The sequence below is a fragment of the Monodon monoceros genome, unplaced genomic scaffold (genome assembly GCF_005190385.1).
Source record: "Monodon monoceros isolate NGI ecotype Baffin Bay Population unplaced genomic scaffold, NGI_Narwhal_1 Super_Scaffold_16, whole genome shotgun sequence".
NCBI classification, from domain to species: Eukaryota; Metazoa; Chordata; class Mammalia; order Artiodactyla; family Monodontidae; genus Monodon; species Monodon monoceros.
The window spans coordinates 43,574,774-43,601,398 of NW_021703772.1; the positions used below are offsets into that span (position 1 = coordinate 43,574,774).

Genomic DNA, 26,625 nt, shown 5'->3' on the forward strand with positions numbered 1-26,625 from the left:
TAACTGTGTGGGTTTATTTCTGGGCTCTCTATCCTATTCCATTGACCTGTGTGTCTATTTTTGTGCCAATACCATACTGTTTTGATTACTGCAGCTTTGTAGTATAGAACTATCATATGACCCAGCACTTCCACTCCTGCTTATATATTCGAAAGAAACAAAAACACTAATTCAAAAAGATACATGCACCCCAATGTTCATAGCAGCATTATTTACAATTGCCAAGATATAGAAGCAACCTAAGTGTCTACCAACAGATGAATGGATAAAGAAGATGTGGTATATATATATACAATGGAATATTACTCAGCCATAAAAAAGAATGAAATTTTGCCATTTGCAGCAACATGGATGGATGTGGAGAGCATTATGCTAAGTAAGTCAGACAGAGAAAGACAAATACTGTGTATCACTTATATGTGGAATCTAAGAAAATATAACAAACTAGTGAATATAACAAAAAAGAAGCAGATTCATAGATATAGAGAACAAATTAGTGGTTACCAGTTGGTGGGGGCATAATATAGGGGTGGGGAGTAAAGGTACAAACTCTCAGGTATAAGACAGACTCAAGGATGTATTGTAAAACACAGGGATATAGCCAATATTTTATAATAACTCTAAATGGAAAGCAACCTTTAAAAACTGTATAAAAAATTTTTAAATAAATAAAAGAAATTCTTTAAGAAAATTTTTAAAAATGCGGATAACCACAGTACCCAGCTAACTTCACAACAATTTTAAAGAAGCAAAAAATTCTTGAAAAACACTCAGCACAATGCGTGGCATGCAGAAATTAACCCAATAAATGTTTGTTACTGATACTTATTAAGTTAACCCAAAAAGCCACCAGATTTAATCAGAGTAAAACAATAGCATGCTGTGATATTACTATATCTCTGTGATACAGGGGGAATAAGATAAATTTTAGAAATATTTACATAGTATAGATATCTTAGAGAATGAGCTAGGCATTTAACACTAAAATCACCAAGAGAATATTTACATAGTATAGATATCTTAGAGAATGAGCTAGGCATTTAACACTAAAACCACCAAGAGAATATTGACTATATTGGTGGGGAACTATTTTAGTGAAAAAACAATGGAAACCTAGAAACATTTGTTTATTCACTCAATCTTGTTTGCCTAACAGGTTCTATCCTCTGAACTCAGTGATGGGGATACAATGACTCCTGCCTTCCTGACAAATACAGTGTAGAAAGGGAAATGGACAAAGAGATCCAGAGCACAGGGGAGTCACTGTGTCAGGGAAGGCTTCCCAGAGGGCATGATGTCTTGGCTGAGACTTGAAAGAAAAGAGATCTCTAGGGAAAGAGAGCAGCTTTATATAAAGGCCTAGAGGCAAAAAGAACAAGATACCCTTGAGAAAGTGGAAAATACTTCATACGGTAATATAGGTAACACAGGGAATACACTAAGAGGGAGTGGTCTGAGAAGCTGGAAACCCAGGGCCAAATTCTATGAGGCCTTGTAAGTCATGTTAAGAATTTTAGATTTTATCCTAAATGCAAACAGAAGTCCTTGAAGGTCTAGGGAAAAGACTAATCAGATCTGCATTAGAAAACCCAATCAGAATGAGATGGGGATAATGTACTGGGGTAGGGGGGTCCAGGATGGTGGTTAGAGGGCTGTAGTGAAGACAGAGACTAGTGGCCTAGTCCCACACAATGGCAGATGCAACAGAGAAATACATGAATTCCTGAGATATGGCTTAGGCAACTGGGAGTTTGATGATAACATTCACTAGAATCAGAAATTCAAGACCAGGAGGTTTGAGGAGAGAGCAGAAAGTTGATGAATTTCGTTGGGGACATATTGAGTCTGATCTGCTGCTGGTGAGACCTCCGGTAGGCAGATGCACTGACTCTGGAACCTGGGGTAAGGTCAGGGCTGGAGAGTTCCAGCCCATCAGGCCCTGAGTGGAGTGAGCCCAGGCCAGAACCCCCAGGAGCTCGAATATCTCAATATTATCTTTGATGGAGCTTGCAGAAGGAGAAAGGAGTGATCTAATCTTCTCATGTTAGGAACCAGAAGTGTAATCTCAGGCAAGAAAGTTAACCTCATTATTTCCAGTGTTCCCAGTTTTTAAATGGAGATTAAAACACAGCTTAACTGCCCAATGGAGATTTGTGGGGATTAAATAAAGTAATGCAAATAATAAAGCTTGAAAAAGTATACACTGCTATACAAATATATGGTGGCACCATTATTAGGATTATTAACCATGAGAATATTGAAAAGCTGGAAGGGGGAACTTCAAGCTCTACATGCGAAAGTTTTTAGAAAATGGACACTGCTCCATCATTAATAAAGAGAAATACAAGCATGCAATAAGAAATAAATAACACAGATCAGTGGTCTCTCTGCAACTGGGAACATTACTATTCCGATTTTCTCTCAATCTCTGACAGTTCGTCGTGGATGGGAAGACTGCTGGACTAAGCAGCTATCACTTCATGACATATAAAGTAGGTTGGACCCCAAAATATATGACTTAGAAATAAAAGTGAGAACATTCCCAAGAAAATGGTCTCTTTCACACTATGTTTGCTACAGGACTCTTTTGATATGTCTCTGAAGCCTTTTTTCCCAGGAACCAGTTGTACCATGCTATGAGCAATTTATCTTCTTGTCATATTCTTGGCTGCTGCCATTAATCACAGTGTTCCCTTACGAGACTCTGAGTCTAAGCACTGAGAAAATAAAAGATATAGGGTGGGATGCTGTTCATGACCTAATTACTCTCATCGCATTGGTCTCCACCCCCATTCCTCCTCATCCTTTCCACCAAACACTATCAAGTTGCTTTAAAACCACTGCTTAGCTATCTTTAAAACAACTTGTTCCAACAGATGTTCTCGGCCTCACACGTGCATTTTCCCTTTCTCTACTCACACTTTCTATATGAATAGCAGATTGTAATGCTTCTGTTTTTCTGATCCAGAGGGGAAGAGTCTACATCAAATTAGACCAGCTTTCTTTTCAACAAGCTTAGTAACAGCGTAGGTGGGTATTCTGACCCTCTTCCCTCCCCCTTCCTCACTCTGCCACCCCCAACCCACTGGAACTGCTAGCAGATGTTTCCTCTAAGTCTTTCTTTTTCAAGCCCCGATTCTCTGACTTTCTGGTCTCTATTAACAAACTTCATTTCTTTCATCCAGTTATCTCTGATTGCTTTGCATTCCCAGCCCACACAGGATGAAGAATGCTGTCACCTCTCATCTCTTTACCTAGTCTCCAACAATTTCAGTAAACGAAGAAAACTGACAGACGAGAAATGAACAGTAACCGTCCATTTAGTCAACTACCATCGCCAGGGCTGAGACTGGTTGTTTTACACATCCTTCCTCTCTTTTAATACTTATTATACTGGAGGCAATGACAGGGTTTATTCATAGGAGATGTTCTTGATGAAAAAGAAAAAATATCAACTGAATCCACTTATAACTAATTTTAAAAAAACTGAGAGGAAGACAAGAGAGCCAGGGACTTTGGCTCTTGATTTTTCATCTCCTTTAGTAGTCAAGCCATCTTAAATATATTCTGTCACAGGTAGAGTATAAATAAGTCAAACTAATTTTTCTTGATTTACTGTTTACCTTCCCAACAAACTGTTTTGCTTCATTGTAAAAAATGTCAAATGGTGATATCTTATATTTAAATACATTTTGTCACTTATATTGTTAAATTTTCTACTCAAAATGTATAATCGTTGGGCTTCCCTGGTGGCGCAGTGGTTGAGAGTCCGCCTGCCAATGCAGGGGACACGGGTTCGTGCCCCGGTCCGGGAAGATCCCACATGCCGCGGAGCGGCTGGGCCCGTGAGCCATGGCCGCTGAGCCTGCGCGTCCGGAGCCTGTGCTCCGCAACGGGAGAGGCCACAACAGTGAGAGGCCCGCGTACCACAAAAAAAAAAAAAAAAAAAAAAAAAAAGTATAATTGTTAAACTTCCTTGCATTAGAAAATAACTGTGATTCTTTCCCCCTTCTTCAAAGACTACCAATCCTGTGCACACTTTGCCCTTCTTACCATACTAGCAGGAGGAAAGGTATAATCTGGATAGCGTTTTTCACACCTAAGATGCTTTGTGAATGCTCATTAGCACCCAGGAGAGTGGTATTGCTTTGAAGTTTAGAAGTCAGACCTAGATTTGAAGCCCTGGCTCTGCCACTGCAATGTGGAAAGTTGGGCAGGTTACCAAGCCCTTTCTGAGTCTCTCCTTGGCTGTAAATGGAAATCATAAAGCCTCCATATAGAGTAGACAAGGTCTGTGATAATTTCAAATGCCTAGCAGGGACAGGCATACAACAGGTTCAATAAAAACGGTTATTTAAAAAAAAAACAAAACAGTTATTTCTACAACTGACCCAGAGCTGGATTTGAGGCCTCTGATCAAAAAGAAAAGAATAGGCATAATCCATTTGCAGTTTAGCTGAAAGCAGATTCACACAGAAGGTTGTATTCCAGGTGGACAAGCTATTCATCTAGCCTCAGCAGGATATTCCCAAACCTCACGTACTGACATATAGGGCTAAAGAGGCTTTCCTTAGAGGCTGCATTCCAAATGACAGGCTACCCTAATAAGGCCTCCCGAAGTTAGCAGGCTTTTTCCTCTGTGACTATCTCATATATTCTAGGAACTATAAAGTTCAAAATCTCTATGTCTTTTAATGTCTTACATGCCCTGTAGGAAGGAGCACTATTCAAGGACAAGAGATTATCCTGAGTACTTCACAACATATATACTGATATTAAACAACGACAACAACAATGACAATCAAATAAATAGTTAACTATCCTTAGGGCAGGAACAACCTACTATATAAGAGGAGAAAAATAAGACAAGGATTTTAACATTTCATTCCACCCAACCCTTCACAAACATCAGGAAAATACATCATTTAGCAATAAGTAAACAACTACTGAGCTTGAACAAATCACTTATTTTTTTTAGTGTATACTCATGCACTGAAAACGGCATACAAGAAAACGTTTCTCTTTCCTTTACACGTCTCTTTTGAGTTATTTCTATTTCATCTACTGGACATGACATTTCTTTTTGTTCTCTGATCTTAAAAATGATCTTTTTAAGATTGAAAAAACTTAGCAACTTGGCATGTATGCTCATTGGTTGCTGTTAAGGATTTTGGAAAAATAAAGATGAAAAGGAAGAGAAAAAAGGACTCATTAATTTGAGCCTAGTAATTAGGAATCTTATACTGCTTTACAATGGGTTAAGTTTATTTTTATATTACTTTTTCTTAATAGAGAGTTAATAAGCTAAGAATCACAAAACAAATAATCAAATAAGACAAACAGTATGTTCAAAGAATTCTAAAATCTTTGTAGTTTTACTTATGACTGTCTTTTGTGTCAGCCACATATTCTGGACAAACTGGTCTCATTGTTCTCTAAACACACAGAGTATTTTCTTACCTCTGTGTCTTTGCCCATGCTAGTCTTTCTTTGCAACTCCCCTCCGCCCTCCACCCCACATCCCTACCTTCTGAAATCCTATCCTTCTTTTAAAACCCAGCTCAGATGGTATCTCCTCAATAAAGCCTCCTCTAATCTCTCCTCATGCCAGAAATTCTCCTCCTCCCCAGTAGACACACAGAAGGTAGACATAAATAAAGCACTAACGCTTGGTGAAAAATCTTCTTAGGGGAGTAGTAACCCTATACGACCAATACTAACTACCTCAGTATCAGCTTCCACAACCAAATGAACAGCTCCAGTATCTCGAATTTGACTTAGAGTATACCACAAGGGAATTTAGACAGCATTTATGCCAATACTGTGTATTTTGCAAAGGATTACACAATACACTATATACATGTGTAGGTATACACACATGTATAACACACACATTTTGCAGATAACTGATGCTCTGCAAAACACAAACTTTTTAAAAAACTAAGCAAAAACAAGACAAAATTAAAACAAACCAACAAAAGTAAACTACTGTCCTAAATTCAAAGCTAAAGTCGCTATTCATTTCTGGGAAACAAAATCAAGAGTTTAGTATAAGAACATTTACAGACAACTGGGGTTGATTAGTCACTTGTCTATTTAGGAAAGGTTAGAATTGTTATTCACAGAAAAAGGAATCACTGATTATCTTAATTCTAAATCTGCAACTGTTCAAATGGCTTTGTGATGTCTATTAAAGTAACAAACCAATCATATAGAACTATAATTCAATTATCTCTAGTGGAATATAAAGGACTAGAAGGGTCACATCTAACGCTATAACCTAACATTGTGAGCTCCTAAAAAGAAACTCACAACACTGTAACTGGATACAAGAAACAACTTGTTTACATTTCAGATCAGGGCCATTGAGAGGGTCAGAAAGACTTATCAACACAGCCTAACAAGAAAACACTATAGCTCCAAGAGTCCGTGAGATTCATGATTTCAAACTTCAATGTTCACTAGTGACCTCTGAAGCTAGATAAACCAGGGCTTAAATGTGAGAACAGCTTGAGTCATGATGACATGGAGAGCCAATGGTGAGAAAGAGAGGCGGACGTAATTTCTAACCTAGTAGCTGCCTGCCTTTACTGGACATTGGGTAGGTTTTGTACCTTCTTTCCTCTAAATCCTCCAATGGCACATGCCTTTTAGCAGTTTCTTTGTTTATCCAATTTCCCTTTCAGTGGTAGAGTCACTAACAGCTAAATCCACAGGGATACTCTCTTACTTATTATCTTGAGATGCAACAGGAGAAAACTATTTCACTAGTTAGCTCTTTCAATGGCCTTAGATCATTTCAATAAATTTTCTGAGTGGTATCTGAACATTATTCCAGAGCGAACAGTGAGATAGATTACATTATTCCAGAGCTAACAGTGAGATAGATTACAAATATAAACACAATTTTTAAAAAGGTGCTCGTTTTGGACAACATTTTTCTCTTCTTTGAGAACCACTGCTTGGGGCTAAAGCTTTCAGAAGTCAAAGATGTTTACCCATGGCCATTCATCATTTCACCTAACAGATTTTATTAAGTTCTATTAAGTGCAAGGCACTATTATAAACTAAGTAAAAGCAGTGGATAGACAGATAAGAGCTCTATTGTCATCTAATGGGGCAGGCCAATAATAAAAATAAATATATAATAGTTTCAGAAACTGGTAAGTGCTATGAAAACAAAACAAGCCAGGACAAAGAGCCTTAATGTGATGTTGGGGTAAGAGTGCCTCTTTAGAAAGGGAAGCAGGGAAGTCAGAGAAAACTCTCTGCTATGAGCTGAAGCCATGTGAAGATCTACAGAAAGATCTACAGCGGAGGAACAAACAGAGAGGGCTGAGGCACAAATGAGTTTGACGTGTTCCAGGAATAGAAAGTCAGTCAGTGGAGCTGGGACGCAGTAAGAATGGGGAAGTGTGGTAGCAGATGAGGTTAGAGATGCAAGCCAGAGTCAGATCATGCAGGGTCTTAGATGCCTCAGGAAAAAGCGTAGATTTTATTCTAGGCACAGTAGAAAGCCACTGGAAAGACTGAAGCAAGAAAAGGGATTTATGTTTTTAAAAGATTAACTCTGGCTTTGGTATAAATGAAAGATTATTACATACAAACAGATGCTACTAACAAATTACTAGTAAGAATAATTTGATGATGGAAATTTAGGGTAGTTAAACACAGCTTGTTTTCTTTAACTTGAAATTAAATAATGAATGGCTAAGAGCACCGACCGCTATCCCCCGCCCAAGAAAAAAAGGAAGGAGTTTCCTGACTTCAAATTTCTGCTCTGTTGCAGACTGGCCTTTAAAAAAGTATTCAATCCAAATTAAGGAGCAGTCATTCTGAAACCAGTTCTGACAGCCCTAAGAAAAACACATTTTTCTTGCTCAACTCACCTTACGACTCGCAGGTCTGAAATCAGAAGGACTGCCTCAACCATGATCCCCTAAAAGAGGCTTTTAATTACAGTAAAGTCCCCATAACTTGCAGCTACTAAATTGTCACTTCTCTCAGATATTTAATATAAAGAAATTAAACCTTAGCTCCTCTCAGTCTATTTGATAAGATGACTAATGATGTAAATAAAATTATAAAAGGAATAGTTTAACCAGTAAAGAGTTTTAAATCTGTAAGAAACATCTATTTACAAATCAACCCTTGATAAACTGACTGGACATCAAGCTTATCATTGTTGTTTCCTTCTAAGAACTTTCTGAGTATCTTAGTTCAAATTACTATAGATACTTCAAAGCAACCAAATTCTATATAATGTTTAAGATTCTACAATTCACATTTTCTCACTAGTTGATGGGACCATTCTTTTTTTTTAGTTTGAACTAGTAAGCAAACATTATTAGCATAAGAAAATATAATACATAATCATACCTCCACTTTAATTCTCTTCGGGGATAATTCATCTCTTTCTCCACATTTTGATCTGAGGGGAATGGGGGAGAGAGAAAAACTTGAGAAGGTAACAAATTTTTTCTAAAGGCACCTCAATCTATAAGCTTCCACCAAAACATATAACCCTGGAGCCCTGCCACCAGAAATAAGACTTCATAATGAACATTAAAATAGTGAAAAAGAGACTTTTTATCATTTCTAAATTAACGTTGGGGAAATAGGCAGACACAGTTATATTACACATTTTAAAATTATTGCACACTACCTAAGAATGCCTCACACAGAAAGTACTCAATGAGTATTAATGAGTACCACATAGTGAAAAAGGAAAAAAATCAAGGAGGACTGTATTCCATGACACCCTTCATGGATCAGTATAATTTAGGATAAAATGAAAAAAAAATGGCCATTTAAGACAAATGCTTAAGGCTACATGAGATTAAAATGCATTTTGTCTATCAGAACTATAAATGCATTTTCCCTGGACCTAGGGATCCCTCTGCTGGGAATCTCTCCCACAGAAGCACCTACATATACATGAAATATAACTGCCAATTAAACGATGGCAAGTCATAAATTTTAAGTTATACCTCAACTTGCAAGATGTTAAAATGTGGAAAAATACACCTCAGAATCAACAAAATATGATATGTATGATGTTATTTACTGTGGTATTACTTATAACGGCAAAAGACTAGAAACAACTCAAGTATCCATCAACAGGGGACTAGTTAAATGAATCATGGTATATCCACACAAGGCAGTATCATGCAGCTGTATAAAATAATGAGGAAGATGTATATGTACTAATATAGCAAGATCTCCAAGACACGTTAAACTAAAAGCAAAATACAGAATAATATAGACACATGCTACTTATTGTTTTTTCAAAAAAAGGTATAAGTGAGAAAACATATATATTTACATGTGCATAAACAAACACTAGAAGGATGAAAAAGAAATTAATAAAAACTACCTACAATGAGAAGAGGAACAGAGTAAAAAGAGACAGAAATGAGAGTGCAACTTTTTTGCATTAGCTTTATACATAGTTTTGGCTTATAAATAATGTGAAAGTCTTGTGTATTTTAAAATGATTTAACTTTAAAAACATATAAATGTAAATAAACACTACAAAAAATAACTAAAAGCTGTTGAAAGCAGTCGCCTCTGGGTCGCAGTATTCAGAAAGAAGGGGGATGGAGCAGGGGAACCGCTGAGTTTCGTGATAAGCCTTGTGTACTATGTGACTTCATAAATCATGTACACGTACTGCTTTGATTAAAGAAAATTATTTAAGTAAAGCAGTCAGAAAGAAAATATTGTATAATACAGTGAAGAAAACAAAGTCATAAAAATCAGCTCTTGATCACTCAACTCAAAAAGAATCTTGTAAATAATCCTATAATATTGCTGTGTACTCTTATCCTGTTCATTTATTTTGCATAATTTTACTTGTTCCCAGTTTGTAAGTATATGGGCTCTTGAGATAGGACAGACAACAAAGCTGCTGTGAGCTGGGGAAAATAATGGTGATGACATCAAGTGCCTGTATCGGTGGTTTTCAAACTTGAATATACACAAGAATCATAGGAGATGCTTGTGAATGTTTGGACTCTAAGGCTCCATCCCCAGAAAATGTGATTTATTAGAGCTGGAAAGGGTGCTCAGGATGTGTTTTGTTTTTTTTTTTAACACACACTCAGTCACACTAATGCATCTCCTCCAAGAAGCAGTGGCAAGCACAACCGATGGTGCACTGGAAATCAGGGTCCATGTGGAATAAGTGAACAAAATCAAAATGGTCTGCTATCTACAGACAATGCTTAGGCTTCAAGTGAGGATAAGATGAAGAATAATAAGGTATGTTTACATTAAATTTTAAAATCACCACTGCTTTTCAACATGGGGTTTTTTATTTCAAACACATGTTCCATATTGCCCTTGCTAGTAACCTAGTATTTTCCAATTTTCCTTTAATACTGGGCAGTGGAGTCTTTTTATCTATTCAGCTAATCTCATTAGATCGCAGACACCTTGCAAAAGGAAACACGTTGCTTCCACAGAGAGTTCAACAAGTTCATGTAGTTGGTAGGGTATACAAATAGGTCTATAAATGATGACTAACTAAATCCCATCATCACACTCAAAACCAAAGAAAGCATCTGTGTGAGAGAAGAATGTCGAGAACCACACCAAACCAATGCTATAGTCCTAGGGAACTATCTTTCAAAAGACAATAAAAGAGGATTAAACAAATCAATGAAAACCACTTCAGCAATAATGTTTTGAAAAGTCACTTCACTGTTTAATCTTATAGAACTATAATCACACTTCAACTTTTTCAGATATGCTTATATTCTATCAACGGATGGTGTTTCAAGCTCTACTTCTAACAAACAATGCAAAAATACTGCCAATTAGTTAAACACTTACTTGGTGGTTCTGTAAGTATATTTATAGGTGACTTCTCGAGAAATCTGCCTAGCCAGGGCAAAAAGTTCATCTCTTCTTGTCAGTAGAGCGTTATCCTTCACACAAAGCTGAGCAGCCGCTTCATTAACAGTGAGCTGCATGTTCAAAACAAAGTTTTAAAAATTATAAACATTTTTATTTCATCAATACAGAAAATGTTTCACTTAAGAATATAAGAAGTCACATCATTATATAATGAAATCATAATTTATGAAAATCAGGTTAGCCTTTACTCCTAATTAGCCCTACTGCCTAATTTCAGAAGCAAATCAAGTTATCTACACCTCTCAGAACTTGAACTAATCAAAATAGTCATCTTGGTTTTATTTATTTATATGCTTTATTTATTTTTGTTTAAGTAGGAGAGTTTATAGAAAATAAGCAAAATAAAAAGTTAAAAAATGTTCTGCATCTTATTTTGCTTATGAGAAACCAAGGGATATGATTTTATGATATGCTGATAATATTTCCTTAACTACAAGTGAGTATACATAGTCTTACAGATTTTTTTTTTTTTTTTTTTTTTTGCGGTACACAGGCCTCTCACTGTTGTGGCCTCTCTCGTTGTGGAGCACAGGCTCCGGACACACAGGCTCTGCGGCCATGGCTCACGGGCCCAGCCGCTCCGCGGCATGTGGGATCTTCCCGGACCGGGGCACGAACCCATGTCCCCTGCATCGGCAGGCGGACTCTCAACCACTGCGCCACCAGGGAAGCCCCAGATATTTTTTTTAAGGTGAACTGACATGAAAATTCTTAGGAAGAAATAAAAAACTATTTTAGTTAAGTATTTATAAAATCAGTAAAAGCATTATCACAAATGAGGGTTATAATGGAAAATCAAGGTCTTGGAGTCACTAAATCTCTAAGATTCATCTAATTCAACTCTTTCATCTAAGTGCTAAATATTGCCAATATAGAGTTGCTAGTTGACCAAACACCTGTACTAAAATTTAAAATATCAAAGGTTATCCTAAACTGAAAATCTATAATTTGTTTACTAGACTACAAAATGTTTTTCACATAATTTTGTCAACTTAAATAGATGTAAGTAAGGAACTGCCAAGAGGTATATCAGGCTTTTTTAAAAAGCAAGAAACATACTCATTCCAGGCATGATTGACGGCAAACTGATGGGATGTGATGGCAGAGAGACCTAGGACGAGTCTTGCTCCATCACTTACCAGCTGTGTGATTTTGGACATGTAAAAACTTCTCAGAGCCTCAATTTTCTCAGAGGCAAAATGGGATAATATCACTACCTCCAAGGACTGTAACAAGAAGTAAGTGAGAAGACAGCTGGCACAAAGTTGTTGTTAGTATTAGTTCTCGTTTTCCTTTGACAAAGAATCAGGCATTTACCTTTCTCCCTACCCAGTTATCCCACTTTATTCACAGTTTTTCTTATTTAAAATTTTTGAAAATACAGAGAAGCAAAAGAAAATGAATGCAGCATGCAGTCCTTCCATCCAGAATGACTATTAATATTTTAATTCATATTATTCCAATATTTCTCTGTGTACATATATACATGTGAATGTAGATGTGTAACTTCCTTTCCTTCACTTACGTATGCTGCATTTTTTACTTTTTCTTATATTAAGGCAGAGACTTGGCTTCTTTACATCAGTATCTGGCATGGTTAGTAAGCTTAATAAACACTGATTGACTGATGAATGAATTTAAATATCCTGTACAATGTAATTTTTACTACCTAGACATATAATATTACATTGTAGAAAATAGCAATATATTATTTAAATCAACCTCACTCTGGACATTACCCTCATTTTTCATGTACTACAAAGAAAGCTGCAAAGAGCATTCTTTGTGCATCTTTACACACATATTCAGTTATTTACTTGGAATAAATTAGTACAAAGAAACTTCTTGGTCACAGAATATACTAAATTTTAAGAGATTTACATATTTCATCAAATTACTCTCCAAAAAAATTGTTTCAAATCTTAATGCTACCAACAATTATATGAAGAGTTCATTTCCCAGAATCTTGACCAACACTGGCTGTTATCTAAAAGCTTTACCAATCTGATGTATTTTCAATGACTTTTGGTTATAATTTGCATTTCTTTGGCTATAACACTGAAATTTTTATGTTTTTGACTTATTTTAAAATCTGCTTGCTCATGGTAGCTGCCTGTTTCTTCTATTGCACTATTTTGTTTCATAGAGACTTAAGGAATTCGTTATGTATGAAGAGCATTAACTCTTCATATGTAGTGGTTTTGTTTTTTTATTTTTTCATAGTTTGTCATTAGCCCTATAGTTTTGTCTTGAGTGCTATGCACAGAAGCTCCCTTCTTACCCTAATACATATAAATGTTCTCCTATAATCTAGTCTAATGGTTTTATTTTTTTCCACATATTTACTCCATCTAGAATGTGTTATGGTATGCAGTATATGGTATGATATAGGTATCTAATATCCTCCTCCCCAGATTTCCAACTGTAGGTTACACTGGCTTATTCTCAAATACAGGCATACCTCATTTTATTGTGCTTTGCTTTATTGCACTTTGCAGATACTAATTTTTTTACAAATTGAAGGTCTGTGGCAACCCTGTGTTATCAGATGATGGTTAGCATTTTTTAGCAATAAAATATTTTTTAATTAAGGTATGTACATTTTTTTTAGACATAATGCTGCTGCACACAATACACTACAGTATAGTGTAAATATAACTTTTATATGCACTGGGAAACCAAAAAAAATTTGTGTGTCTCACTTTATTGTGGCGGTTTGGAACCAAACCTGCAATATCACCAATATGCTTGTAATGTGGCTACTGGCAGCAAGGTTACAATAAGCCCAGGCTTCTTATTTTAAACCCATAACTGAATATAAAAACATAATAGGAGGAATTTATTTTCAGCTTTCTCCCCTCCTCCTAAAGAATCCTCAGTAGATCAATTTCTTCCCTAAGTGCTTTTGACAGGCACAATGTTACAGGAGTTAAAAGTAAAACATACTTCAAAGAATAATCTCCTAAATAAATTAACTTCAATTTCAGCTTAGCAGTAGCTACAATGACCTTGAAAGATCCTTCTCAAGTTGCTTTTTATGTAGCTGTTTCTCTTTTGTACTCATAAATCTAAATTAGTATGGAGAAATTCTGATTGTCAGTAAGATATTTTAATTGACAACATTCAGAGGTACCAGCTCATTCAAAACTGCAGAAAATAAAACAATATTCTAGGATTCCTTCCATCATCCTACCAGAAACCAAGAAAAAAAAACATAACACAATCTTTGTTACTGAATTCAGGCTCCAACAGACCGAAAAACTATACTGAACTCTCCAGGCCCTCAGAGAGCCTTCTGGTAGAAAAACTGAGGCTGGAGAAATAATTATAGCTCACCCCAAGTTGTAACATGAAGCTGATTCATCAAGCTTTCCCCTCAAAAATGTATTTTCTGTATCTTCTCGATTTCACGCTCCCAGTTGCTAATAATTAAATCAATAACTATTATGATATATTTTAAATAGAAAAATGATACAAATACTCCAAAACCAGTAATCATTCACTGCAGCACCAAGCTAGCTTTTTAAAAGTTTTAAGTTTCTAATTTTGTTAAAAGTATAAAATAAGATATTCTCTCTCATTGGTTTACTTACTTCCTCCACTTCCTCCTTTCATGGCTAAAAATACCAAAATTCCATTCATATCTTCATGTAAAAGATTTCTTAAAGTTAGCTTTCTATTATTTTTAACTAGATTTTAAAACTTTCTCTACTGGTAGTTATAATCTTTAACAATCAAATGATTGTGACTTTCAATTAAGTTTCAAGTAAGTGTTAGCATAAAAATACTACATGAATGCTGTGTGATAGGGATGTGTGATAGGGAGGCTCTAAAGGCAATCAAGACTTTCATTTCTAGCACAGGGAGGGCTAGGTACCGTGACCGGCCCCTCTCACATTTCTCACAGGAAAAATGTTGGCTAAAATAGAAGGAAAAAATATCTTAAATGCATCAATAAGCCAGCAAGACAGTAAGAATGATTCAGGCCAAAATGAATGAAGACAGTATCTCAAAGGAGTAAGTTGAGGACAGTTGCTAAACCAGATGAACTTCAATCTTTACACCCTCATTGGGCTGGTGAGTGTGGGAAGAGAATAACAGGAAAAGCCGAGTATCCATCAAAGGTGAGGCTGAGGAGTCTACGAAAAACAATACGAAAGTACTACAGCCTGATGCAAGACAGAATTAGAAATATACCCATACCCCACAGGAGAATGCAAGGAGAATTACCTGTCTTTAACCTTGTTACAAAATGGGAGAGAACAGAAGATACTCTCCTGAGATTTCATAACCCCAAATCAGCTCTTCACATGGATTTTCAGCCCTAATTCACACTAAACAGCCTGAGAATTAATTTTCATAGGGTCCCAGAGTTGTTATGTGCAGAGTACAGGTGCCTGGTAGAAGCAAAAACAGCCTCTAGGAGAATCCATTTTCTTCCTAGGCCTCAAAACATTTCCACAGTTCCAAGAAATATGAGTTCATAGACAGAAATCATAAAACATCCAAAGAAACAAGGAACCAAAAGTAAAAACCAGCAGAAACAACAGACAGCAGAAACAGACCCTCAAAGATTTCATTTAAAGAAATAAAAGGAGTTGAAAATATGACTAAAGAGTAATATAGTAAAAATGACTAAGAAAAATTGAGAAGTCAGAAGGAGAGAAGAAATTGGGGCACGGTAAAACAGAAGATTTCAAAAGCAGACAATAGTCAGATAACCACTGGCTTCTAAACACAACAATGAAAGCTGAAGGCCAAGGAAATGATATCTTCAATTACTAACAGAAAATAACTGACAATATAGAATTTGATACCCAGAATAAGTAGCAATTAAGAATGAGGGCAAAATAAAGATATTTTCCAATGGGGTGAGGAAGGACAGAGTTTGCTATCAGTAGGCCTTCATTAAGAAAATTCTACATAATGCACTTCAGGCTAAAGGACACTAATTGCAGATGGTAAATCTGAGATATAAAGAGGAGGAAGGGAAGAAATACAAAATAAAATAAAGGAAATAAATTCAAAACATCAGTCATTATAATAAATGTAAATGGACCAAATGTTGCAGTTAAAAGACAAGGAATGTAAGAGAATTTTTTAAAAATCCAATTATTGGTATTTACAAGAGATGTATCTAAAACATGGATTCAGAAAGACTAAAAGTAAAAGGATGGAAAAAATAAGTAACAAGAAATTACTAACAAGAAGAAAGCATATGTACTTATATTAATATCAAACAAAAAAGTTTTTTAAAACTAAATGCATTATTAAAGATTAATAAGGTTGCTGCATAATACATAGAGAAATAGACAACTCCACAATCAGAGTAGGTGATTTTAACACACAACTCTTAGCTACTGATAGAGCAAGCAGACAAAAAAAAAAAAAAAAAAACAGTCTATAGAAGGTTTGAAAAACAGAGTTAATAAGCTTGTTAAAACAGACATATACAGAACACTCTACCAACAACTGTAGAAGCACATTAAAAACACTGACCACATACTGGGCCATAACTCATATCTCAACAAATTTTAAAGGGCTGGCATCATACAAACCATGTTCTCTGACCACAATGTAATTCAGTTAGAAATCACTGGGAAAAAGAATAAAGGAAAAACCCCCTCATATTAGGAAATGAAAAAAACTTCTTAATAGCTCATGGATTAGAAAAGAAGTCATAAATAAAAAGAGAAATAATCAGAATTAAAAAATAATAAAATAACCACATATCAAAACTTTGGGAATATGCTAATTCAATACATAGTGAGAATTTATGGCCTTCACTCCTTACATGAGGAAAGGAGAACAGCTGAACATTAATGAACTCAGGACGAAATATAAGTTAGAACAATAAAATAAACTGTAAGAAAGTAGATGTAAACACAAACACAGCACAACTAAAAACATCAATTAAGCCAAAAGTGCTTCCTCAAAAAGAAGCTGGAAAACTTTTCTGTAAAAGGTCAGACAGTAAATATTTTAGGCTTTATAGGCCAGTCTGTGTTACAACTACCCAATGCTACATCATAGCTCAAAAGTAGCCATAGATAATACATAAACAAATAGGCATGGCTGTATTCCAATAAAAGTTTATGTGCAAAATCCGGAGGTGGGCTAGATTTTGCTCACAGGCTCTAGTTTGCAGATCCCTGAAAAGATTAATATAGTTGACAAACCTCTGGCAAGACTGATCAGGGAAAAAGAGACAAATGTACAAACAATATTAGGTCTTAAAAACGATAAATGACTTTATGCCAATATGTTTGAAAACTTAGATGAAATAGACAAATTCTCAGAAAAATGTGACTTATCAAAAGTGACTCAAGAAGAAAGACTACCCTAATAGTCCTATAATCCACTTTTTTAAATGATCAAAAGGGAATGTCCAACATTTCTTTTCAAGTATTAGACGTTGAAATTGATCCACTCAAGCTGAGAGTTCGGAATTCAGCATCATAACTCACTAGTAATATATTCAGGTCTAAGAGGTTCCCAGATTTGGCATTCCCCCTCTCTCAGAACTAAGACTGTTGGGCTTCTCTGAAACACTCAGCCTTGCCTTCTCAACACTACAGTGGTAACTGACCTAAACTTGGCATCACCATGTATTCTGTGGGCCTAGGTCCTTATGTTAGTAACCTGCTTAGCACTCCAGTTCCTGTAGCATTTCCACTAGGTCTACAACTTACCCACTAACTCCACATTCTCCTCTTCTTCCCCTTCCTATCTTTGATTTCCAGAGCTCTTCAGCTGGACGTTGCTATCTGCTGACAATTATTCTATTGATATAATGCCGACTTGTCTATGTGCTTTTATTTCTGAATATTACAAGCCCCTACATTCTCCACGGCCTTGCTATTCTCAACTTTCAGTTTCTCTCTCTTTATCCATTCATTTCTTTAAGATTTGATGCATACTGCTTAACTAGTTTACCAAATACTCTGCCAACACACCTTTGGACAGACGGAACTCTGCCTGCCTGGACTTCCTTCTAGTACTGCTTCTGGGTTTGTCCCTTAGCACCTGTCCCACACCAGTAACTAGGCCTCAGCCCCTCACACCATCTTCACGGTCTGACTCCTATGGCCAGGCCATACCTAGCCATGTCCTAAGACCATCACTGATTCTCTAGCTTAAAAACAGTGTGTATAACGATGATTCATTCTACAATTCTTTACTGTAAAATGTAAAGAATTATATATTTACAATGTATACTTGGAAACAAGTATAAAAATGCATATAAGAATAAGAGGGCTTCCCTGGTGGCACAGTGGTTGAGAGTCCGCCTGACGATGCAGGGGACGCAGGTTCGTGCCCTGGTCCGGGAAGATCCCACATGTCGTGGAGCGGCTGGGCCCGTGAGCCATGGCCGCGGAGCCTGCGCGTCTGGAGCCTGTGCTCCGCAACGGGAGAGACCACAACAGTGAGAGGCCCACGTACCGCAAAAAAAAAAAAAAGAATAAGAATTTTATATGCTTGTGAGTTGAAAAAATTTTTTCAGGTATAGGTAACTTCCTGATTTTCATCTGCTCGTGGCCTACTTATACGTCTTGAAAGAGAGTGAGTGTTCAGTGTTTATATGAAGAAAACTCTCAGAAATACTACCAAAAGTGAATTAAGAATAAGTCACATATTTCCTTATTTAGAAACTGAGGACAAATTAGTAACATTCTTTAATCTTAGGAATTTGGAAAAACTCAAAAATCTTTCTCTCATTGTAAACAGTCAAATGAAAAAATGTGAAATTATCACAAGTGTACCTAAAAGGTACACTTGACAGTACCTTCTTTCTTTTAATTCCCTCAGGATTTTGTGATTTCCACCAAACTCTTGAATGGTTACTAGTTTGAAGCAAGTGTCCTGATTCATAAACTTCTATCCTAAACTATATTATTAGACCAGACTCACATACTTGAGTTACAAATAATAAGTGGTCTAAATTAAGCTTCACAAGCCACACTTTCCAAAACCCCCAACCCCACATCTCAGCCGCTGGCATTCATTTTGACTGTTCCCTTATTTTGGGAAACCCACAATGGTCTCATTACGTAAATACCACCTGTGCCTATTTATCCAAAGAAGCAAAGGGCCCCTTAGCAAAAGCAAAGTGTGAAATAATTCACTTTGGATTTTTTTAAAGTAGGTTGGGATTTTTTAAGTGAGGTTGATAGGCTTTATTAAAGTCATCTCTTTAACATACTTTTGCTTTAATAAAAAGACAGGCCCTTGACTGTGTTTCATCTGCTCTGTTTTAAAAATTATATGAAAACTGGATTATAGCATGAACCTAAAACCGCCAACATGTTTTGCCCTTTGTTTCCTATTACTGATGACCTTGTAGTAGATTTCTCTATTGGTTCATAGGTAATGAAAGTGTCAAAGTGTATCCAAATTATAATGCTACCTGTATTTTCTAGATCTACTCACAAGTTCTTGTGAGACCATTATTGTATGGCAACAATATATAACAATTACAAAAGGATATGCCCAAAATAGATCAAATCACAGAATCCCCTGTGACTAATTTTGCTAACCACTTCTGATATTAAGCACCAGTATCCATTCATATCTAAAATAATTTATTTTGTGTTTTTTTTTGTTTTTGTTTCTTGCGGTACACGGGCCTCTCACTGTTGCGGCCTCTCCCGTTGCGGAGCACAGGCTCCGGACGCGCAGGCTCAGTGGCCATGGCTCACGGGCCCAGCCGCTCCGCAGCATGTGGGATCTTCCCGGACCGGGGCACGAACCCGTGTCCCCTGCATCGGCAGGCGGACTCTCAACCACTGCGCCACCAGGGAAGCCCTAAAATAGTTTATTTTAAAATATCAGATGGTGAAATTGCTGAAAACAAGATTAATATACAAAAATCGGCCAGTGATAGTAATTTTAAAAAGCAGGAAAAAATTTCATTTACGATTATACACTTTTATATATTATATACTTGTATATATATGCAAAATAAATGTATGTTTATGATACAGACATTTAATATACATATATAATACACAGTATTTGACCTAACAAGACATGTGCAAAACCTATGAATAAAGAACTAAGAAATTACTGAGGAATATAAAAGATCTAAGTAAACACATATACTATATTACTGTACGGGAGTTTTCATTATTGTAAATATATCATTTTTTCCCAAATTAATCTATACCTTTAAGGCATTTCTAATCAAAACACCAACAGAAATTTTGGGGAAATTTGACAAATGCATTAAAAATTTCATTTGGAAGGAGAAATGTGTAAGATTACCTAAAAAGACAGAGGCTGCAGAACAGTACTATAGAAGGGGCACTTGCCTTTCCATATATTAAAATACATTATTTAGCTACAGTAATTAATCTAACTCTATACTGGTGAAGGAATAGAGAATTAGACAAATGAAATCACACAGGACAAGATCAATGAATATTACTATATAAAATTAAACTTCCACATGGCAACCAGTCTGAAAGGTCAAAGGACAAATGATAATCTGGGAAAATGTTTACAACATAAGACAAAGGTTAATATCTTTAAAATATAAAAAGTTCTTACCAATATTTTAAAGGTTAGACAAAACAACCAAACAACTCCAACATTAAAACAAAGGATATGAATATAAAATTGTATGTCTGTTAAACATAAGAAAAGATACTCATACTCACTAAGGAAAGTTAATTTGAGCAATGATAATTTTTTCATCTCTTAGACTGACGAAGATTAAAAATGATAAATGCAAGAGAGTGGAAAAATGGACACTTGCATACAACGATAGTGAAAATGTAAACTGCTGCAGCTTTTTTAGAAGGCAATTTAGCAGTATCTACTAAAATATTAAATCTACTTATTCTTTGATCCCATAATTTTACATGTTGGGACTCTATTCTATAGGAAAACATGCACAAGTCTGTAAAGATATATATGTGTAATGTTCACGACCTACCATATATAAAATTTTAAAAATGGAAACAACTTAAGTGACATCAAAAAGTGAATGGTTAAGATAAATAACAGCACATTCATATTGTGAAATATAACCCATAAATGAATAAGGTAGCTCTATATGTAATCACTTAAAAAATATATCTAATAGTACACTGTACTTTGAGTATATTGTTAAGTTTAAAAAAAAGAATTTGGAGGAAGAGTGTACAAAATATGATCCCACATTTGTATAGGTAAAGAAAAGAATCTGAATGTTTACAGATTCAATTACTTCATATCCTTTTGTAATGATTGAATACTTTTTCAATAAATATATAATATTTTTTTGTGTTAAAGTATAAGTCTGGGGGGGAAAGATCTAATGTTTCTAACGTGAAATACTGCATTCAACTGAACATTTTTTTCAAGGAGAGTTTCTTTCTTCTAGCGGATAAATGGCTATAAATTTTAGCTATGAAATCGTTTTTTAACTTTTGAAATGCATTTATTTTTCAAGCATTTATTGGGTACATTAGATTCTGAGAATATAAAAATGAATGAGACATTATCTCTGCCTTGAAGAATCCCAAAGTATACTGTGAGGGATAGACCAGTATATATATAAGTACAATAAAGTGCTGAAGTTACTGTGACAGAAGTGTATATTATACAGGGATAAAAATGGAAAGGAAAGGTCACTTGGGGGAAAACATATCAAAAAAGACTTAAGCTTATGCTTGAGTCTTAAGGTCTTACAGATGCTTGAGTCTTAAATATGATGTGTTGGCCAGATAGACAAGAAAAAGGGAGTAAATGAGAAAGACACATACGTATATGCATTCTTCTGCTTAAGCAAAGTATTTCTGGATAGAGTGCTACAAAAATAAAATGAGAATTTTTAATGCCAAATGTCAAACCAAAACAATATTCAAAGCTATAATAATTCTTCTAACATTCATCTAAAATAATTTTGTTTTCTATGCTAGCTGAAAATCACTTTTAAGTTGTGGTTATTGTTTACAAATTTTTTTTCTAAAAAACGTCTACAAAAATGATTTTTGTTCTACTTAAAATCTCATTTTATTTCTTAATTAAAAGACAAACTGCCTTGTACTTGTACATGCAAAGACTTTATGCTCTCACTGCTTAAATTCTGATATTTTTCTAAAAGTCACCCTACACTGTAGTTCCAAAGCTCAACATGTTTGAATTCAACACAAAAATACCCTAACACACACAATAGATATGGTCTATTTTCACTAAAGAGTTACATTTTGCTAAACCTAAATGTCTTTAATACTGCTTTCAGGTAATGTATCTCCTTAGCTGCAAACTATTACCAAATTAATCTCTAAGAGACACAACACACCACATATGCACAAAGAAAAATGTGGGCTTTTTACCTCATGAAGCGTGAGATGTTTCCCATCCTTTCTCTTGGAGTCAAATCTGCCATATATTGCACTATATTTTCGAATTTCCTCCTCTTTGTGTGGATCATCATCACTCATCTCAAAGATGTGACCAATCATTTTGGCCAACTTCTTGTTGGTTTTTAGCAGCTCTTTCACTTCGTTTAAGTCACTTTTCGGCAGCGTGGGGGCCATTCGTTCCACACACTCTGCTACAGAGAGCGCGGCAGCAGCATCCAGCGCCTCGCTACTTTCTTTTGGGGAAGCTGGAGAGCCAAGGTCAGCTGGGGAGAGGCTGTGCTCGCTCTCAGTGGCATGGTGGCCTTGCCAGAGTCGGGACTCACTGATACTCTGCAGCGCTAAGCTCCCCACCACGTCTGATTTCCCCTGTCCCAAGCTCTGCACACAGGTGGTGGCAGCACACTTGGGGATTTTTAAATGAGGTTCCCGGGCATTGCTGTTCCTTTCATAACTGCTGCAGGATATTCCCAGCCAGGTTGGTGATCCCTCTGGTAATTTATAGATGGGTATGCTACTGACAGGCAGGGACGTCAGCGGCTGATTGAAAAGGCCAGGGTTTGTAACCCAGTCTCTCAAAGCCTTCTGTAGCCTCCTAACATGAAGGGGCTTGCTAGCCATGCCCACGAGTGCCATGATTTCCAAGAATTCCTCTTCTCCAGCTTCACAGAGTTGCTGGACATCATCACCACCTTGTTGGATAAAGGCATCAAAATAAGAAAGCAGATTGGCTTTTTGTAATATTCTGTACAGCTGCAACTCCCCCAGGGTCCTGGGTAGGGCCGCGGCCATTACTGTGGATGGGCTTAACCTGCAAAAAGAAGAGGAAATACTCATCACACTTGCTCCAAACTTCTTAAGCCTATTTGTTAGACACTATAGGATTTAAGAGTTCAGTATGGGAAGAATAAAAAACAAGCAGCATTTGCATAGCAACTGACTGTTAAGGAAGCATTCTCTCTATGCCTAAGTTATCTTATTTTACTCTCCTATCAACCTTAATGGTCAATATTCAGTAATAGTTTCCATTTTAAAGAAAAAATTATAAAGGCTCAAAGAAGATAAGTAATTTGCCTGAGATCTCACAAATAGCTAAGCAGAAGTCTAGGGACTCAAACCAAGGCTCACAGGGCTCTATATCCCATATTTTTGACTATTCACTTTGCTGCTTCCATGGTGTGGACACAGAGGCAAAGTGAAGGATAATCAAATTCAGAAGGGGGTAAGAAGTATACTATGCTACCATGCACTGAATACTTATTTCGTGTCACACTGTATGACAAACACTTTATATTATGTCTAATCCTCACAACAGCCCTGTGAGATAGGTAGAGTTAATTCCCATTTTATAAAAAAAAAGTAGCAAGATTAGTCTGGCAGGCAGAGGATGAGAGATTTCAGTATGAACTGGAGTTGATAAGATAGAAGGTGGTATACTTAGGAACTGAGAAAAAAAGAGGCAGGAAAAATTCAGACAAGACTTGGTGATCACTTAGATGTAAGTGATGAAAAGGAGAGGAAATGTCTAGAACTGCAACAGGCATTGGGGATACAGAAAATCAGGGATGATGGAATTCCCTTTCAAACACATGGCACTTGAACATGGCACAAGGTACAATGCTTAAGTAGAACTGTCCTGTGTGCAAAATAACAGACTGGAGCCTAAGTGCGTCTCAGGGTTAGAGACAGAGGATGAAGCCAAGGAGGGTGGAAGATCCCTCCAAAGAAGCAGCAGAGAGCCTAAGACAGAGACAAGGAACCAATACTTTTAGAGCTCAAGCGAGGCAGAGAAGTCTGCCTTTAAAGAGACAGAACAAGACCCAGCAAAGCACTGCTTGACCTCTTAGCAGCCTTTAAAAGTTATTCACAGTTGCCTGGAGACCTTCCACAGGCAAAGAGGAGTTGGGCAAGTACTTCATTTAAGAGAAACAAACTTGTAATCAATGCACCTTTAGGATTAAAAGGACCCTATAGCCCTCTAAGGGCAAAAATTATAGTAGGCCAAAAGAATACATACACCAAAGGAAAGTGAAAGCTCTACTCTCAACTCAGAAAGTAAGGAGCAATTGTTAACTGGGAAATAAGACAAGCAGAGGAATATTAGGAACACCAGATCACCACATTTGGGACTTCTGCTTTATGCCATCAACCAGAATTCTACCCAGAATTCCAGTTTCAGTCATCCCATCCAAGGAGAATGCATTTCCCTACCACCTAAGGACTGACTCCTGGGAAGCCCCCATCTCCTGGAACCTCTGTGTCATCCACAATCTGCTCTAATCAATTACTGACCTCCTCAAATTTTATGGTTCTTTATTTTATAAGGGCATTGCCAGGTGACCTGATGACTTCCCAAGATACATTTAAAAAGACTGCATCTGAGCCCACTAAACGTCTGCTGACAGCCAAGAAATCATGTGGGGTGCTTCTGAAAAAATTTCCTAGGTCCTTGGGTTGCATCTCAGCAGACTCTCATGAGTTGGCAAATTTGGCAAACTACACTAGAGGATCCCTATTTAGTACACTCTCTGGGCACCATGAACTCCTACAGGTTTTGAGACCACCGTCATGTTCATGCCACCTCAGTTCTCTGGAAAAAACATTCCTGCATCTTCTGAATCACCCATAGGAGGATCTGCTTTGTCCTCCCACTCCAGGGGAGACTTTTTGGGGAGAGAATCTATCATCCAGCTGGACACTAACCCACAAAAACAAGCTCTTGGGAGTTACAGACACAAGTTAAAGTCTGTATTGAACAACATTATACCAAATGGAAGGGTTTCTAGAAAGTGTCTGAGGTAGAGGAAAGGAAACCTACTTTCCCTTCATACACCTAATGCAATAGCTCCACGGGCTTTCAACTCAATAGTATACACACAAAAAAATATCTATACACACGCATAAATATATGTATGCACATACACACACAAAATCATTTTTATAAGAGGACTGTAACCTTGCAAGATTTATGGTGTCATCAATTATCTCACCATATATACTCCCCCAAATTATGGAATAAAGTAAAAATTACATGAGAAAATCTAGAACAGATTTCTTGAATCTTTTTATGAGCAGTAAGAGAACAAAGAATATATGATGGACAAATGTAAAAGGGAAACTAAAGGAGAACTAAAAACCCAAACTTAGGTTTTATTCTTCTAAGCCAAAGATTTTAGAAAATATTAATTTTCAACTTTTATCCTTTCTCATCTTTACCCAGAAAGAAAGGAAACCCACTAGTTCCTAAGAGAAATCCCTCATGTTCCGGTAAGAAAGTAGTTATGATTATAATATCCCCATAAGGACTGATAGGACCCAGTGTACATTTCCAAAGTCAAGACACCAGATGAAAGATAAATAAGTGAACTATTTAGACTCCCAGGAGGCTTTCTAAAGGCCCACACTTACTGCTGGGAAAGGAGTTTTCTCCCTAAGCTTTTTGCTTTAAGAGAATGTTTCAGTTTCCTACAAAGCCTGTAGGGATAATTTAAACCACCACCACTTCATACATTAACTTGATTTGATTTAAAAGAAAATTTTTATGAGATTTTCTGTTTTTACAAACCCTGTATCTATTCGTGTTTCGACATGCAGGTCAAATAAATCAAAAGAAAACTTCATCTGTCCAATCTAAAGTAAACATGAAAGGATCCTAACACAATGCTATATAATATAGGAAGCTGCGAGTAGAGTAAATCTACTCAGCTGCAAACGCCAGTTACCTGGCCTGTTCAAGAGATGCTGGAACAGTCATGCTGAGTGTGACCTTTTTATAAATTCCACAATTAAGAGAAACCAGTTACCCATTTTCTAACTTCACTCAAAAGCTAAACCAAGGGCCTATATACAGCAAACCTCCACTTGCACCAGCTTAAATGTTCCTCAGCCTGGTCAGTTCCAGAGGAAGAGGAATTAAACAATGGACTCATTTAAGGCCATTTGTTGTTGTTTGTTATTCCATGATCTATTTTAAATGGTAATGATTTGTTCCTGAACCTTTTAAAAACAAACTCACTTTGGCTCCTTATGGGGTAGGATCAGTCGTCTGCCAGATTTAAACTATGCTAAGTGAAATAAGGAGCTGGTTTGGCTCAGAAAACTTGACTGGTCAACTCCAGCTTTGTCCTCGAACCACAACACAGCACTTAATATGAATATGGGAAACAAAGCTTCTCTGACTTTCTCCAAGCTGGGACGTGGGGATTTAGAGTAAGGCAGAGTCTTTAATGGTCACAGGGGAAAAGAAGAACTATTCCTTCAAACCTGCCTCAATCTGTTCCAAGAAGCTTCAGCCTGCCTTCTGTCCTGACTCCTCGATCAAAACTCTCGAGGAACTCCTGAGTGATCACCAGCTTTT

General features: G+C 36.5%; 1 protein-coding gene and 1 long non-coding RNA gene across 4 annotated transcripts in view; one reads left to right on the top strand and one right to left on the bottom strand.

Annotated features, from left to right (window-relative positions):
* The window catches only part of LOC114896774, a 115,119-nt gene that overhangs the window by 85,472 nt on the left and 3,022 nt on the right, over nucleotides 1-26,625 (top strand). The window lies entirely within an intron of this gene.
* Nucleotides 1-26,625, bottom strand: part of NAB1 (NGFI-A binding protein 1) — a 45,285-nt gene that overhangs the window by 11,852 nt on the left and 6,808 nt on the right. For all 3 annotated transcript variants that reach the window (XM_029225119.1, XM_029225120.1, XM_029225121.1), the window contains 3 exons: nucleotides 22,242-23,079; nucleotides 10,837-10,970; nucleotides 8,380-8,431 (listed from right to left, as the gene is read on the bottom strand). In XM_029225119.1, coding sequence (XP_029080952.1) covers nucleotides 8,380-8,431; nucleotides 10,837-10,970; nucleotides 22,242-23,079 — 1,024 coding nt within the window. The remainder of the gene's footprint in view (nucleotides 1-8,379; nucleotides 8,432-10,836; nucleotides 10,971-22,241; nucleotides 23,080-26,625) is intronic.